Source organism: Atta cephalotes, assembly GCF_000143395.1.
Source record: "Atta cephalotes unplaced genomic scaffold scaffold00013, whole genome shotgun sequence".
In the NCBI taxonomy this organism is placed as follows: domain Eukaryota; kingdom Metazoa; phylum Arthropoda; class Insecta; order Hymenoptera; family Formicidae; genus Atta; species Atta cephalotes.
Genome location: NW_012130077.1, coordinates 5491812 through 5505891, shown reverse-complemented (window position 1 = coordinate 5505891; position 14080 = coordinate 5491812). Strand labels below are relative to the sequence as shown.

The following is a 14080-nucleotide window of genomic DNA, read 5'->3' as shown; positions in this document are numbered from 1 at the left end:
AGTTTTTAGTTTTTTGTTTCTATAGATATAGTACACGACATAGTATATATATATATATATATATATATATATATATATATATGACTTATGCCACTATACGATTATTTGTGATAAACGTATTTTTTCAATAAGAATGAGAATGTTGCATTTTTGAAAATAATAAATATATATTTAGAAATAATGTATGTTATTTTTGCTATTAACATGCATGAACATGATGGACATATTTACACTTTGACAATAATGATAATATTGGTTGAAATTATTGTAAGCATATTAAACAATGTTATTATTTTCAAAAGTTAATTAACTATTATTTCTCTAAAAATTTTTTATATTTATAAAATAATTATTATTATTGATCTTCTAAAACGATAAATGTATTTGTCAATGAAAAATACGATTTATTATGTAAAAAATTTAAATTATTTATTCTCGTTTTTTTAATTGAATTTAAATGAACAATAAAAAAATAATAATTTTAATTTATGTTTAAAATGCATGATTTCATGCCCGATACAGTGCATACAATTTATTATAATTTTACAGATTAATTTATTTTTGCATAATGCATCGTCATCAAATGCTAAAAAGATAAATGATTATGCTTATGCTATTCTTGCAGTATATCATAAAATAATACAGTATCAATTTATTCAGCTTAACATAGGTCATAAAATGAGAATCTTTTGAGAATTATTATTTAATCTACGAACGTCCAGATATAATCTTTCTAGAAAATAAATTTAATTATTCACATTTCCTTTCTTTTATTATCTAAACACAGTGATATCAACTTATCAAAATTTTACCGTCTATACAAAAATTTTTACCGTCGCGTCGACGCGATGCATTTAATTTGCATACTGCACACTGTATAAAATAAGTGCATCTATATTATCTATCAAATTTCTAAGTATGTAATTGACACTTAGTAACAAGAGCTAAAAAACAAAGCGATTGCTTGCGAAATGTTTATTTTAATTCATCTGTCCGTAAATACATTAAATTATGTACCAAACAGAAAAAATTTCTTATTTATTTTATGAAATATGTTGTACTTGAATATATATATAATTATAATAAACTATAATTAATTACATGTGTAAATGAATAAATAGAATATATTTTACAATTTTATTAGAAGCACTTGATTTTTTAACCTTTACTAATAAGTATATTAACTAATTTCCAGTTAATATATTTATTAATGAAATATTTTTACAGCCCGTTTGTGTGTGTATACGTAATAGAAATAAATATAAATATTTTTTTAATGATTTAATCTTACAAAAAGAATATATTTTATAAACTGTTCAATCTAAAAGTTGCTAAGCATTTTTTTATTAGTAAAATGTATCGCGTCTTATATCAAGGTAAAAATAAGAGATTTCAGAAAAAAATAATATTTTTAAAAAGAAGAATTTTATTAGATTTATAAAATTATATTACACACTCAATAAACACTCAATAAAAATTAAATCACTATGTTACTGATATACATAAGACATTTTTATAATTTCAATTCAAGTCAAAAGTCATGAGTGATATAAAAGCACTATATTATTTTATATTTATATCTACTTGCGCAGTTATAATTAATCTCGTATTATTGTATTCTTTGGAGGAAACAATTTTTTGGCTTGCATTTGTTATTGTAAACAAGATCAGCTGCATAGAATTTACGCAAAGTTTGCGACACTTTCGTCGATCATGTGTTCGAAGTCATATCCTGCGTGATGACCTTTTGCACGAGAACGAATCTAGCTTTCAAATCGTTTAATGATATTCGTTTTAATGGCGTTTATCTGGTGTGACACAAAACATTTTCAGAGAAATCATTGGTATGAATATATACGTGTATAATAATATGCACGCGCGTGTGTGTCATATTTGCTCTTTATCACTATCTTAAATAATCAGCTTTGCTATTGCATGAGAAAATTAAGAAAAAGACTCATATCAAATAGAATTACTGCATCACATACAGTGTTATTAGGAAATAATAAAAAATTAGCAAATGGCTTTGTATCTAATATTGACAACAATTTAAATAAAGCGATTAATTAATAAATACAACTGATAAATTTAGAAGTAATCTATATTTACAATTAATCTGTTTGATAATAAAATTAATAAGAGTAATGTTTAGCATTCGTTTTCCGCAAATAAAATGAAAATAAAGAATTCAATATCGGATCGAACGATTTCAGTGTCCACTGTCTAGTGCTCTTATGACCTATCGATTTGATTGCACGCTCGACGAAGGTGTATAAAAGTGCGGGCGCAATGTCGAGCGCTGTTCAGAATAAATCTCGCCTGCGATGAGTGTTGGAAAAGTTTGGAAAATGAAGTTTCTGGCGGTATTAGCCATCGTCATCACCATCAGCTTCAATCTTGTAGCAGCAGACTACAATACTATTCAAATTGCTGACAAAGATTTCCTTCTTAAGCAGAAAAAATTTACAATCTTCTGTACTATATTTCACAACCCTCCCTCGTAAATCCTTCATTATACGAGGAAGGTCGCTCGTATGATATCAAAGCCAACATAGACTCGTATACTAATACGGTAAATACGAAGTAGCTAATTCTCATGGTTACATCAATGATTATCCTACAACGTATAATTAGATCCATCACAAAATGGATCTTTTACAAAATATTCATTTAGATCCTTTATATCATTTTGCAGACTGCGGTGAAAAACTTCTTCTATCTATACGAGAATGGTATGCTTCCTCGTGGCGAGCTCAGTTCCTTATACTATCCAAAGCTCCGTAAGGAAACGGAGGCGCTATTTCACCTGTTCTATTATGCCAAAGATTTTGACACCTTTTACAAAACAGCGCTATGGGCCCGTATTTACATTAACGAGATGCAATTTGGTGAAGCCATGTACACCGTAATTACACTTCGCGACGATACCAGATTCATTCAGCTGCCGCCTCCTTATGAGCTGTATCCGTATGGATTCTTCAACTCCGAAGTACTCAAGAAAGCACATCACGCGAAACTCTTCGGTAAACTTGGTACGTCTTAATCAAATTTATCCTTGTTCATCCTTGTCATTCATAATATTATACTCGAAACCACTAATTTGTTCATAAACTGAAAGAAATGCATGCAATTTTCAGAACATGTTGTGATATTTTTCTTTGATCGTAGATATTATTTTCAATGTAAATTTTATTTATTAAATTTTTAGTGTATAATTAAAGTTTATGTGTTTTCGATTGAACCGTTCTCAATGTAGACTCAAAGAAGTTCGGTGAATATGATACCTACATCATTCCGGCAAATTATTCCGGATGGTACATGTCCCGCGAGTACGATGTGGAGCATAAGATTAATTACTTCACTGAGGACATTGGCTTGAATGCTTTCTATTTTTACTTGCGGCAAGAATATCCATTTTGGTTAAAGGGCGAGGAATTCGGTTTGGAGAAGAATCGTGGTATGAAATACCTTTACGGTCACAAACAGTTATTGTCTCGTTATTATTTGGAGCGGCTATCCAACGACATTGGTAAAATCGAAGATTTCGATTGGCACAGCGAGTTTTACGTCGGATACTATCCGACAATGACCTATCACAATGGATTACCGATGCCACAGAGACCATACTGGAGCAAGTTCCCTTATTACAAGTTCAAATACATAAAGGTACAGTTTAGCGCTTAGCCAATTACTAAATTACTTAACAGAACAAGTTTGACAGTAACAAAAATGGTGTATTTATGTTGAAAATGATTCACTCTAACTGTGTTAATAGTTCGTGTTGAATTTTTAAAAACATATTTGAGTGTTAATTTAACATAATGTGATTATGTTATTTAAAGGTTTTGTGTAAAATTGATATTCAATTCTTAATGTCAAAATGATGACAATTTATGAGTAAGTGAGCAAGTAACATAAAAATAGTGTGTTTTAAAACGTTAATTCTAAGACAAATGAATGAAATGTGTGTTAATTTAATATAAAATTTATCATAAAATTAATTTTCTGAAAAAAAAAATCTGTTCCCATAGTTTTTTTTACAAATTATGTCGATATTATCTTTCTTTGTATTTATTCTTTTACATATCTGTGTTACCTTCTAACATATTTATTTTGTGTAAAATTAACTCAAAAATTTGAGTGGATCGTTTGGGATATGCGATTTATGTTAAATTCAACACATTTTTTCCAATTGCGTATCGTAGGATATTTAAATATTTTATATCGTAATACAATATCTAACACACACACACACACACATATCTCATTAGTCTTAAAAACTAGAACTAAAGAAAAATGCTTATTAAAGTCGCTCATTTTATTTTTCGCTTTTATCATCCAATATTCGACTGTTGCATGTGAATATTAATGTAAAGTGAATATGAATCTGTTGTCGTTTTTAGGACATAGAAGACATAGAATCTCGAATATCGGCAGTCATTGACTCAGGATTTATCTTGGACGCAACTGGTAAAATGGTCAACGTTTACACATCCGAGGGTCTCAACATTCTTGGTAATATTATTGAGGGCAACATGGATTCCTGCAATCTCGATTTTTACGGCAGCATCGATCTACTTGCGAGAAAAATCTTTGGATACAACTTGGAATCATCAACCTCGTATCAGATTATACCGAGTGCCCTCGAATTTTACAGCACGTCCATGAGAGATCCTGCATTTTATCGTTTTTACAAAAGAATATTGTACTACTATTTCAGGTATTATCTAAAAGACCTAAAAGTAAAAGTCTCCGCAAGTGTTTTAAATACTTTACATTTAAAATGACAACCTTTTTTTAACAATACGAATATGATTTTTATTTAGGTACAAATTGCATCAAAAACCATACCACGAGAACGAAATTATTTATCCCGAATTGAAGATCGAGTCCTTTGTCATAGATAAATTAATTACCTATTTTAATCAGTTTGATACTTCGATCAACAACGGTTTGATAATTGATGATGTAAAGGAAGCGGAAAACACATTGATCAAAATTCGTCAATATCGTCTGAATCACAATCCATTTAGCTTCCATCTCGTTATCAACGCCAAGAAAGCTATGAAAGCTGTGATACGCATTTTCCTCGGACCAAAGTATAACATTCATCATAAACCGATTGATTTCGCTGAATACGCAATATACTTTTATGAAATGGATAACTGGGTCGTTGATCGTTAGTATTTCGATTTAATATCTTACTATGCATACATATATAATCGTACTTGATTGTACAAATAGATATATGGGGAAAAAATGCTCTAATTTAATTCTCTACATTGTATTGCAGTATACGCCGGTGTGAACAAGATTGAACGAAATAGTCAAGACTGCTTCTTCACCGTACCCGATCCGGAGCCAAGTGAAATTCTATACAAGAAGTTGCTTAAGGCCTTGGATGGTTCTGATAAATTCTCATACGCGGAAAGAGTCTACGGATTCCCTGAGCGTCTGCTTTTGCCCAAAGGCAAGAAAGAGGGTATGCCCTTCCAGATCTTCGTGTACATCAATCCGGTCGAAGGAGAACTGATTCCTTCTATGTCTCGCATCTTTGGTGGCTACAAATTTGATAATAAAGCATACGGATTCCCCTTGGATAGACCTGTTTTCAATTTCCGCTACGAAGGACCGAACATGATGTTGAAAGACATTATAATTTATCACAAGGACGAGGAGGTGGAGTTGAATCTGACTTATTGATCGCTATTTACATTTTAAATCTGTCATCATTTGATTCAATTATACTGCAATTATACTACTTCTAAATATATCAAAATAAAGTACAATACATTTTAGTTTTTCTTTTACAATAAAGAATTTTTTATGAATCACACGTATTAATATATTAATATGCGTACTGTCCACATAATTATAAATAAAAAAATTACTCTTAGATTACTCTTAGAAATTCTGCGATAGATTTTTTGTTTCATTGACAACTGCTCTGATAAAAGAGTTAATTATTTTAATAAATGATAAATAGAAAATAAAAATTGCTCTTTAACTAATAATAAAATTCTTTATACAGAATGCGATGTTTTAAGATCAATAATTTTCTTTTTCAAAGAAAATCTCTTATAAAAAAATATATATTGTATATTTTTGTCTCATTTTTTTTAGGAAAATTTCCGTTAGCTAGACTGCGATTTTGATCGTACCCTATTATAATTCGTGACCTTTAACGGGTTGAATACCAAAGTCCAATGCCTCCGTGTACATTCCTCTGTATGACACAACGGTCAAATACATGGCCGAGGTGAAGGTAAGCGGCCCCTTAAGCGGTGCAGGTGAAGAGTAAAATTCAGTTTTGCTATGACCGTTGGCTGGTAGACAGGTCCGACCGGCTCGCGAGATAGTCTCGAGAAAACTTCTTCTTGACAGCCGCGGCTATTCTTAAAACGGAAATTTCTTCCTTCCTTGGTCTTTACAGTGAATTAACACGCCATGGAATTTCGTACGTTTGTTGTAAGTTGCGAACATTATTTTTATCATTCACTCTTTAAGACATGAGCAACAAACGAATCGTATTAGATCTTAACTTCTCTTTTTCATTCTCTAAACTATATATTTCCTTTCCTTAATCAAAATTTGACACGTAGGCGTCGTTTCATTTATAACTTTCTATTATCTATAATTCAAAATGGAAAAGAAAAAAAAGTAATTCTAATTATTCTCTGAAGAAATTTGCTTTAATTTAATAAAGAAGATTTTCAGGACTAAAATAAGACACAGATCAAGATTTGCATACGAAAACAAATTATAAAAAAATCCAATTAGATACCGCAACATCAAACTCTTCGTGATTTATATCCACAAAAAGTTAAAGGAATAATTATCAAAACATTTCATACAATCGTCATCATATTGTATATGCATTTGTCTTGTAAAAGTGATGCAATATCAGAAAGAAAATAGTTTTTTTGAAAACTAACAGATACAAAATTATCAGTTTTAAATCGCATTATTCTTGAAGAAGCAATTCGAGACAGATATTTATGCGATCGTTGGCAACTTACGGCCGTGTCTTGCTAAACAAATCGTGTCTGCCGTTTCTGTCGATACCGGTTCGGAGACGTCATTGTCCTCGTAACTGTATCGGCACTTCCTAACGCTTAGATCTACTGCAAGAAAGTAGGACATCCACCTTTTGCAATGAGAAGAATTCTTACATTAAAAATCGTCAAATTTCACTGGATTTGTACCATAATTTAATAAGGGTCTCGTTAATTAATAATTACATCTTCCTATAATATATGCATAGAGCAAGTTGAAAATAAAATAAACCAGACTATTGCACCCCAGCAAACGAGAATTAATTGAAATGAATTGGAATGGATTCAGATTTTCAGAAATATTGATTCACGAAGCATATCTCTATGCCTTTCAATTTAAAAATAATATTAGCTTTTTCTGTGCATTGTGAATACTGTTCAATTCAAAATTTTGAACAGGAAATGCAGTTTTTCAATCCAATTACATCCAATTGAATCTAATTGAATCCAATTGAATTCAATTAAATCCAAAAAAAAGTATTCGCTATTTAAAATACGCATTCAGATAGAAAAAAATATCAATCCATTTTAATTCATTCTCGCTGGGATTACGATTCAATTAGATAATAAAATTATGCAAAATATGAATGATTATTATCGCAATAATATTACTTCGTCAATAAAAATCAATAAAAGTTCTTTCTCATTTCCCTAAAAGACGATAAATTTTATTGTACATTGTACAAATCTATTAAATCGCTATACAAATCTCGGGTAGATTAATTTATCGTTTTGCCATCGTTTTATTTTATCTTATATACGATACACATAACGTTTTCTGCATCTTCGGAAAGAGTAACCCGCAAACGAGAATGAATTGAAATGGATTCAGATTTTCAGAAAGAATACGGATTCATAAATGTTCATGAAATGAAATCCTTTTAAATCCTCAATGCATTTTTATTCATTTATAGAAATTGCATAAAACAAATGTCTATTCCTTCTCAATCTTGAATGTATTTTTATGAGAATGACAAGTATTTCTATGTTTTTCTAATCTAAAAATAATATTATAGTATTTTGTATGCGTATATCATGAATACTGATTAATTTAAAATTTTAAATAATAGAAAATGCAGTTTTTTAATCCAGTTGAATTAAAAAATAATATCGGCCATTTCTGTGCATTGTGAATACTGCTTAATTTAAAATTCTGAATAGAAAATGCAGTTTTCAATCCAGTTAAATATATAAATAATATCAGTCATTTCTATGTTGTGAATACTGTTAAATTCAAAATTCTGAATAGGAAATGCAATTTTTTAATTCAATAAAAAAATAAGAAAAAGTTTTTCTTTTAATTTTCTTAAAATAGGCCATGAATACAATTCAAAATTGTGAGTAGAAAATCCATTGTTAAAAATGCTATCATGAATGCTATTACTCAGAATTATGAATAAGAAATTTTTCGTTTTAATTCAACTGAGTAAAAAAAATTGTAACATAAAAATATATCATGAATTTTATTTTATTTAATACTTAAAAGAGACATAAAAAGAACTACATAAATATGTGCAATAAATGTTACATAAATTCCTTATTTTTAATTAATAAATTAATCGCTTTTATGTACATTTTATATTAATATGTTTCCTTTATTATACAGCTAATGTAATTTTTTATATAAAAGTTTTAAAAATAATAACTATAGAATTTCATGTAATTACTATTTTAATTTATTTAAACTTTTACATGTATAAAAATTTTTTTTTATATGGAATCCGTTTCAATTCATTTTCGTTTGTTGTTTGTGTGTGGGGAGAAAGACAATAAATAGATTGTTGTTTTCTAAATCCTTTCTCGGTCTTTCAAAAATTAACAAATAAATGTCGCAATATGTTATAACTATAACGTAACATATATCATATATGCTTTAAAGATATATTGGAGAAGATGTATTGAATAAGGCGAAAAATGCATGTGCATATCTGCACGTGTGCGTCTTCCTATTATATTATTCTCTATATTGTTCTTTTAAATATTGTTAGTTCCTGAATGTGTAAAAGAAGATTCATCAGTAAAACGGTATAATGCCTCGGTTAGTAGGGCAATGCTCGAGTAACACGCACGTTATAAAATAGGCTGAACAACCCGCAGCGTGGATCGTGGACCGTGTACCGTTAGCATCGTACGCATACCTCGATAACTTGAAGGAATATCTCGTAATCATCATCGATGCCGACGCGATGTAACGTAATACCTGTTAGCCGTTATCCATGAAGAGATTTTACATAAAAAAAAAGATTTAACATTACAGCGAAAAGATCGAGAAAATCAAATATGAGTCACGATTGCAACAAAATTAAAAAATATTATTTATAAATAATAATATTTATATAATTACATATTTATATAATTGTTGAATCTTTTGCGTTTTGTTTTTTTCGAAGAATGAGAATTTTGATCCATTAGTTGCAACGTGTTGTTAAGGATTATTGAGTAAAATTTTTCTTCAGGTTTTCTCAACTAATTTAGTTTTTTTTTTTAGTTAAATATGATTAAAATAATTAATCATACTGTGAAGCAAATTGAAATTTTTTAATGAAAAAATGAGAGAACACTTACAAGTTACATATATCTAATCATAAACCATGATTAAACATCTATAGCTTCGCTCATAGGACATGCAGAAGAAAAATGAAAATACTTTTATTATATAACCCAGCAAACGAGAATGGATTGAAATGAATTGAAATGAATTCAGATTTTCAGAAATATTCACGAATGTTAAAATGAATGTTTTTCAATTCTGAATGCATTTTTATTCATTTATAAGAATTGCATGGGGCATATCTCTATGCCTTTCAATCCAAAAATAATATTAGCTTTTTCTGTACATTGTGAATACTGTTCAATTCAAAATTTTGAATAGGAAATGCAGTTTTTCAATCCAATTGCATCCAATTGAATCTAATTGAATCCAATTAAATCCAAAAAAAGTATTCGTTATTTAAAATATGCATTCGGATAGAAAAAAGTTTCAATCCATTTTAATTTATTCTCATTTGCTGGGTATATCTAATTATAAGATGTATAAACCATAATTAAACATCTATATCTTCGCTCATGCAGAAGAAAAATGAAAACACTTTTATTATATAATTCAAACTAAAGTTATATGGACTGAGAATTATTATTCAGAATTTGATGAACTTGTTTCAACTGTTTTGAGCTAATCCGATGATCTCGGATGCCGCAACTCTTGCGTATGAATATACTGCTCGATCACTTCGTCACGCATAAATTGTGTTGCTGAGAAAACGCTAATGTATCTTAATTCTGTAATTATTTTCTTCTGTAAAATAAATCATTGTTATCTAGATGATACTTTTGTGTGCATCATCGTACGCCGAAGATGAGTCCAAAAATACCAAACCGGTTAACGACAATGAGTCCACACGAACGGAAGAGCCTCCAGAAGGATATTATGCGTTCGTCGAATCACCGAATGCGGAACCACCGAGAGTTCGGCCACCGCCCTACATTGACAGCGATAAAGAATGTTACGGTAGGTCCGGAATAAGCAAAGCGAAACCTATAATAATTTCAATATTCTTACTTATAATTACATTTAACGCTATTTACGAGAATTGTCTCGTAATTATCGGTTCCTATAATAGTTAAAAATTCGCATTTTTAATAATTAATAATAATTTAAAAAATTATTATTGTATAATAATACATAATTTATTTCAAACTCTGAGCATCTTGACTTTCGATATTAATGATGTTTTATATAATTTGTCATTTATATTATATTTTTTATAGGTAGCGATAAACATGGAAAAGGATATGTTTCCATACATAATATATGCGGAGATTTGAATAAAGGCTATATTCCGCGAAATCCAATGAATCAATATGTAAACGGCTCGTCATATCCTTTGTAAGTAAGAGATAATAAATTAAGTAAAGTCATTATTCAGATCGCGGCATTAAATAATTTTTTATTAAATTAACAACGTTTGTAAATTTTTTCCATAGTGCACTGATAAAGAATCATACTCTCAAGTTCCTTAGTAAGGCGTTACCAATTCTCAAAGCTGACGATTCGCTGCCAAAAGTTGCCAAAGTGCATTCATTGTCACAAAATTCGTAAGTATAGTGTTTCTCAAAATTTGCATTCTCAACTTGCCAAATTTTTCTTTTATAAATTAAGTTTGAATATTTTATATATCATCTTTTCATATGTATACGTCCTATATGTAATTTTTTTCCATTCGTTTTTCAAATATTATACATGACATATAAATAGTTGCTTTTTGAAAAATACTAATAAAACTATGGAAGAACCATAGAGAAAAGGAAATAATAAAAAGAAAAGAAAAAAGGAGAAAGGAAGGAAAAGATATAGAGACTATTGTAAAGATAAAGATAATAAAGACAAAGAATGAGTATTTTGTATGTTGTAATGTTGTAAAACAACAACTGTGAATATAAAATAAGATGGTAGCGTAGTATATTATACTTTAGTAGTTAGATATTTATTATCTATTTATAAATTAAGGAAATGAATTGAAATGAGACCAATAGAAAATAAAAAAGATAGGGTGTAGATGGAACGTGCAGTTAAAGAATATAAGGAAAGATAGGGCGATAAATAAGAGTAAAGAAATGCTAGGTAGAAATAAAAGGAAATAAGAAATGGAATATGGACACTAATAATAGACTGTGATATAGGGCTGTGATATAGAGATTATGTATAGGTAAAAGAGAATGTATTGTAATAGTTTAGGTTTGTAGTTGTAAGATAAAGGCGGGAGAGAAGTGTAAGTGTGAATGAGTTAAGTATTTCTGTAAACCAAGTCTCCTTTGTGACTTATATGCTACATATATGTAAATAAATTCTATTCTACATAGTTGCTTTTTAATAAATGAAAATTGCAATAATATAAATGTAATTTTTAATATTTATCTAATAATAGATACTAATTTGATATATCGAACTAATTAACACACATACTAACTCTCTTTCCATAGTGTTGACACAGACGAAGAAGAAAAACATGATAGAAGCAAAAGATCCAGTCCATTGGATTCGACTTTAGTTCCGGATTCCAGTCGACACGGTCGCAAATTTTGCGATAACGGTAGCGGAGTGTAAGTATATTTGTTTCAATTGCATCTCAATAAGTTTCAAGTTCTACCACTTCTACTTATGCATATATATATATTAGATTGGTAATATATTAGCAGCCATGTATAATATGAACTATTTTTTTAAAAAGTTGATTAATTTTCCGAAAGTATCGAGCTATTGATAGTTGTAAAATAATAAAAATTTTTGAAAATAAAGATGATTTTCTTTTAAAAAGAGAGAAGGGGAGAGAAGATCCTTAAACGATCGGAACGATCGTTATCGTTTCCTTTAGAGTTTAGAGTTTACTTATATAGATATATTAACGCAATTCTAATAATGTAGTTTCTTTTTGGCAAATAGGATGTGCATGTTATTTAAAGCGATCCAAGGCGAGCCGATCACGTCATCGGCATCAGCCATCGAACGCCGGGATGAACCTTCAACATCCGATTATCGACGAGGAGAACGCGTACCATCACAGGAAAAAACGGAATATACGGGTCCGCCGACACCATGTCCAGCCAAAGTCGAATATGCGACTCCGGTCTTCGCTAAGAATTATCAAGGTGTTTGGAGATATGTGGTGCAGATACCTTACGAAGGTTACTTTACGCAGACAATCGAACTCACCAGATGCATGTAGGACTCCGATTATTCCGACTAATTCGCAGTGTAGTTAGCCATCTAAAGTCCAGGAGTAATATGTATTTTCGTCATCATTATAGGCAATCGAGATGCCATTACTTGGATGGTGGATGTTTATCGTCGCCAAGATGGACGAGTTTATTGGTCGCTGAAATATTTTATCCGGACACATTCTTAGAGGAGAATCAAGGAGGTACTGGTATCGGCTCTGCTACTCGAGATCCTATCGCTGGATCACCACCACCGGTTCACGATTTTCAAAATTATCAGCAATATTTGCAGAAACGCGCGAGCACGGGAGAAGCACGTAACAATGGTGGTTCTCAACAACATCATTGTGATGGTGTCGATGAAATGGGTTGCTTTCAAGTAAGAACTACACCTTCACTTTTCTTATGTTCACTTATCTGCTAAACTTCCAACACAATCAAATATCAGTAGTTAAGGTTTACTTTTTGCAAAAAATATAACTTATTCTAAAATTAGTTTTTATCTATATAGTCTTTAAAAATTCTTTTCATAATATACCGATTGATATTACTTAATGTTATAAATTAGCGGATAATTCTTCAATAAATATATTTATTTTTTTATATCTTTATTCCTGTTTAGGTACGACTATATTACGATTGGTTCTTGGTACCCGGAAGCTGTAAATGTTGGCGACCAGATTACTTCAATCGATACGTCCGTCGTAGCGGTTCAAATGTTGAATTATGATGAACTTTACACAGGGATGTATTGTATATTTTACATTCTGAGAACATATCACGTTGCTTTACTTCAGCGATTATATTTCAATCGTTGCTCCGTGCACGTATGAAGTTGGGGCGACTTACCTGAGTCAATCCAAATATCGCGCATAGTCATTGACACGTCTATTTAATACGAAATCATTTTTGTTCATATGTTAAAGACGTTGACAATTATTTGATACTAATTTTTTTATCACAATTAAATATAATAGTTTATACCATTATAATAGTAAATTATAAGCGATCAAATATATTTGATTATATCTTTGATCTTCAATGTAGCCGGCTTAAATTTAATCATGCGAAAAATTATCAATTTTATACGTTAATTAGAATAAATAAAAAAGACAGTTGAAGAAGCAAAGAAATAGATACAAATAAATACAAAAAAATTTTCGAATACTAAAAAAATATTGTTCAGATACAGAAATTTGAATATTTATATCTTTTTACACTGCCATTTAAATTGACACAAAATTATCATCTATAAAACGAAAAATATGATTCTTTTAGCCATAAATATAAAACAATGTTGAATGATATTT

The 14080-nt window shown here is 29.8% G+C and overlaps 2 protein-coding genes across 2 annotated transcripts; both read left to right on the top strand.

The window, feature by feature from the left end:
• Positions 1–2324: 2324 nt before the first annotated feature.
• On the top strand, positions 2325–5791 carry LOC105617610 (arylphorin subunit alpha-like). The gene is given in 7 exon segments (XM_012199163.1): positions 2325–2460; positions 2463–2572; positions 2696–3032; positions 3257–3666; positions 4404–4720; positions 4827–5179; positions 5294–5791. Coding segments are annotated over 7 exon segments (2073 nt in total). The 3' UTR covers positions 5704–5791.
• Positions 5792–6447: 656 nt separating this feature from the next.
• On the top strand, positions 6448–13500 carry LOC105617607. The gene is made up of 8 exons (XM_012199162.1): positions 6448–6468; positions 10377–10563; positions 10824–10941; positions 11040–11150; positions 12036–12155; positions 12496–12774; positions 12861–13149; positions 13393–13500. The coding sequence occupies exons 1-8, from the start codon at positions 6448–6450 to the stop codon at positions 13498–13500; spliced, it is 1233 nt and encodes a 410-aa protein (XP_012054552.1).
• Positions 13501–14080: the final 580 nt, after the last annotated feature.

Excerpts from the sequence above, each read along its gene's own strand:
- LOC105617607 (XM_012199162.1), top strand. The coding sequence starts at position 6,448 with ATGGAATTTCGTACGTTTGTT. Across the intron at positions 10,942-11,039 it reads AACGGCTCGTCATATCCTTT|TGCACTGATAAAGAATCATA; the intron begins GTAAGTAAGAGA and ends TTTTTTCCATAG. Across the intron at positions 11,151-12,035 it reads CATTCATTGTCACAAAATTC|TGTTGACACAGACGAAGAAG; the intron begins GTAAGTATAGTG and ends CTCTTTCCATAG.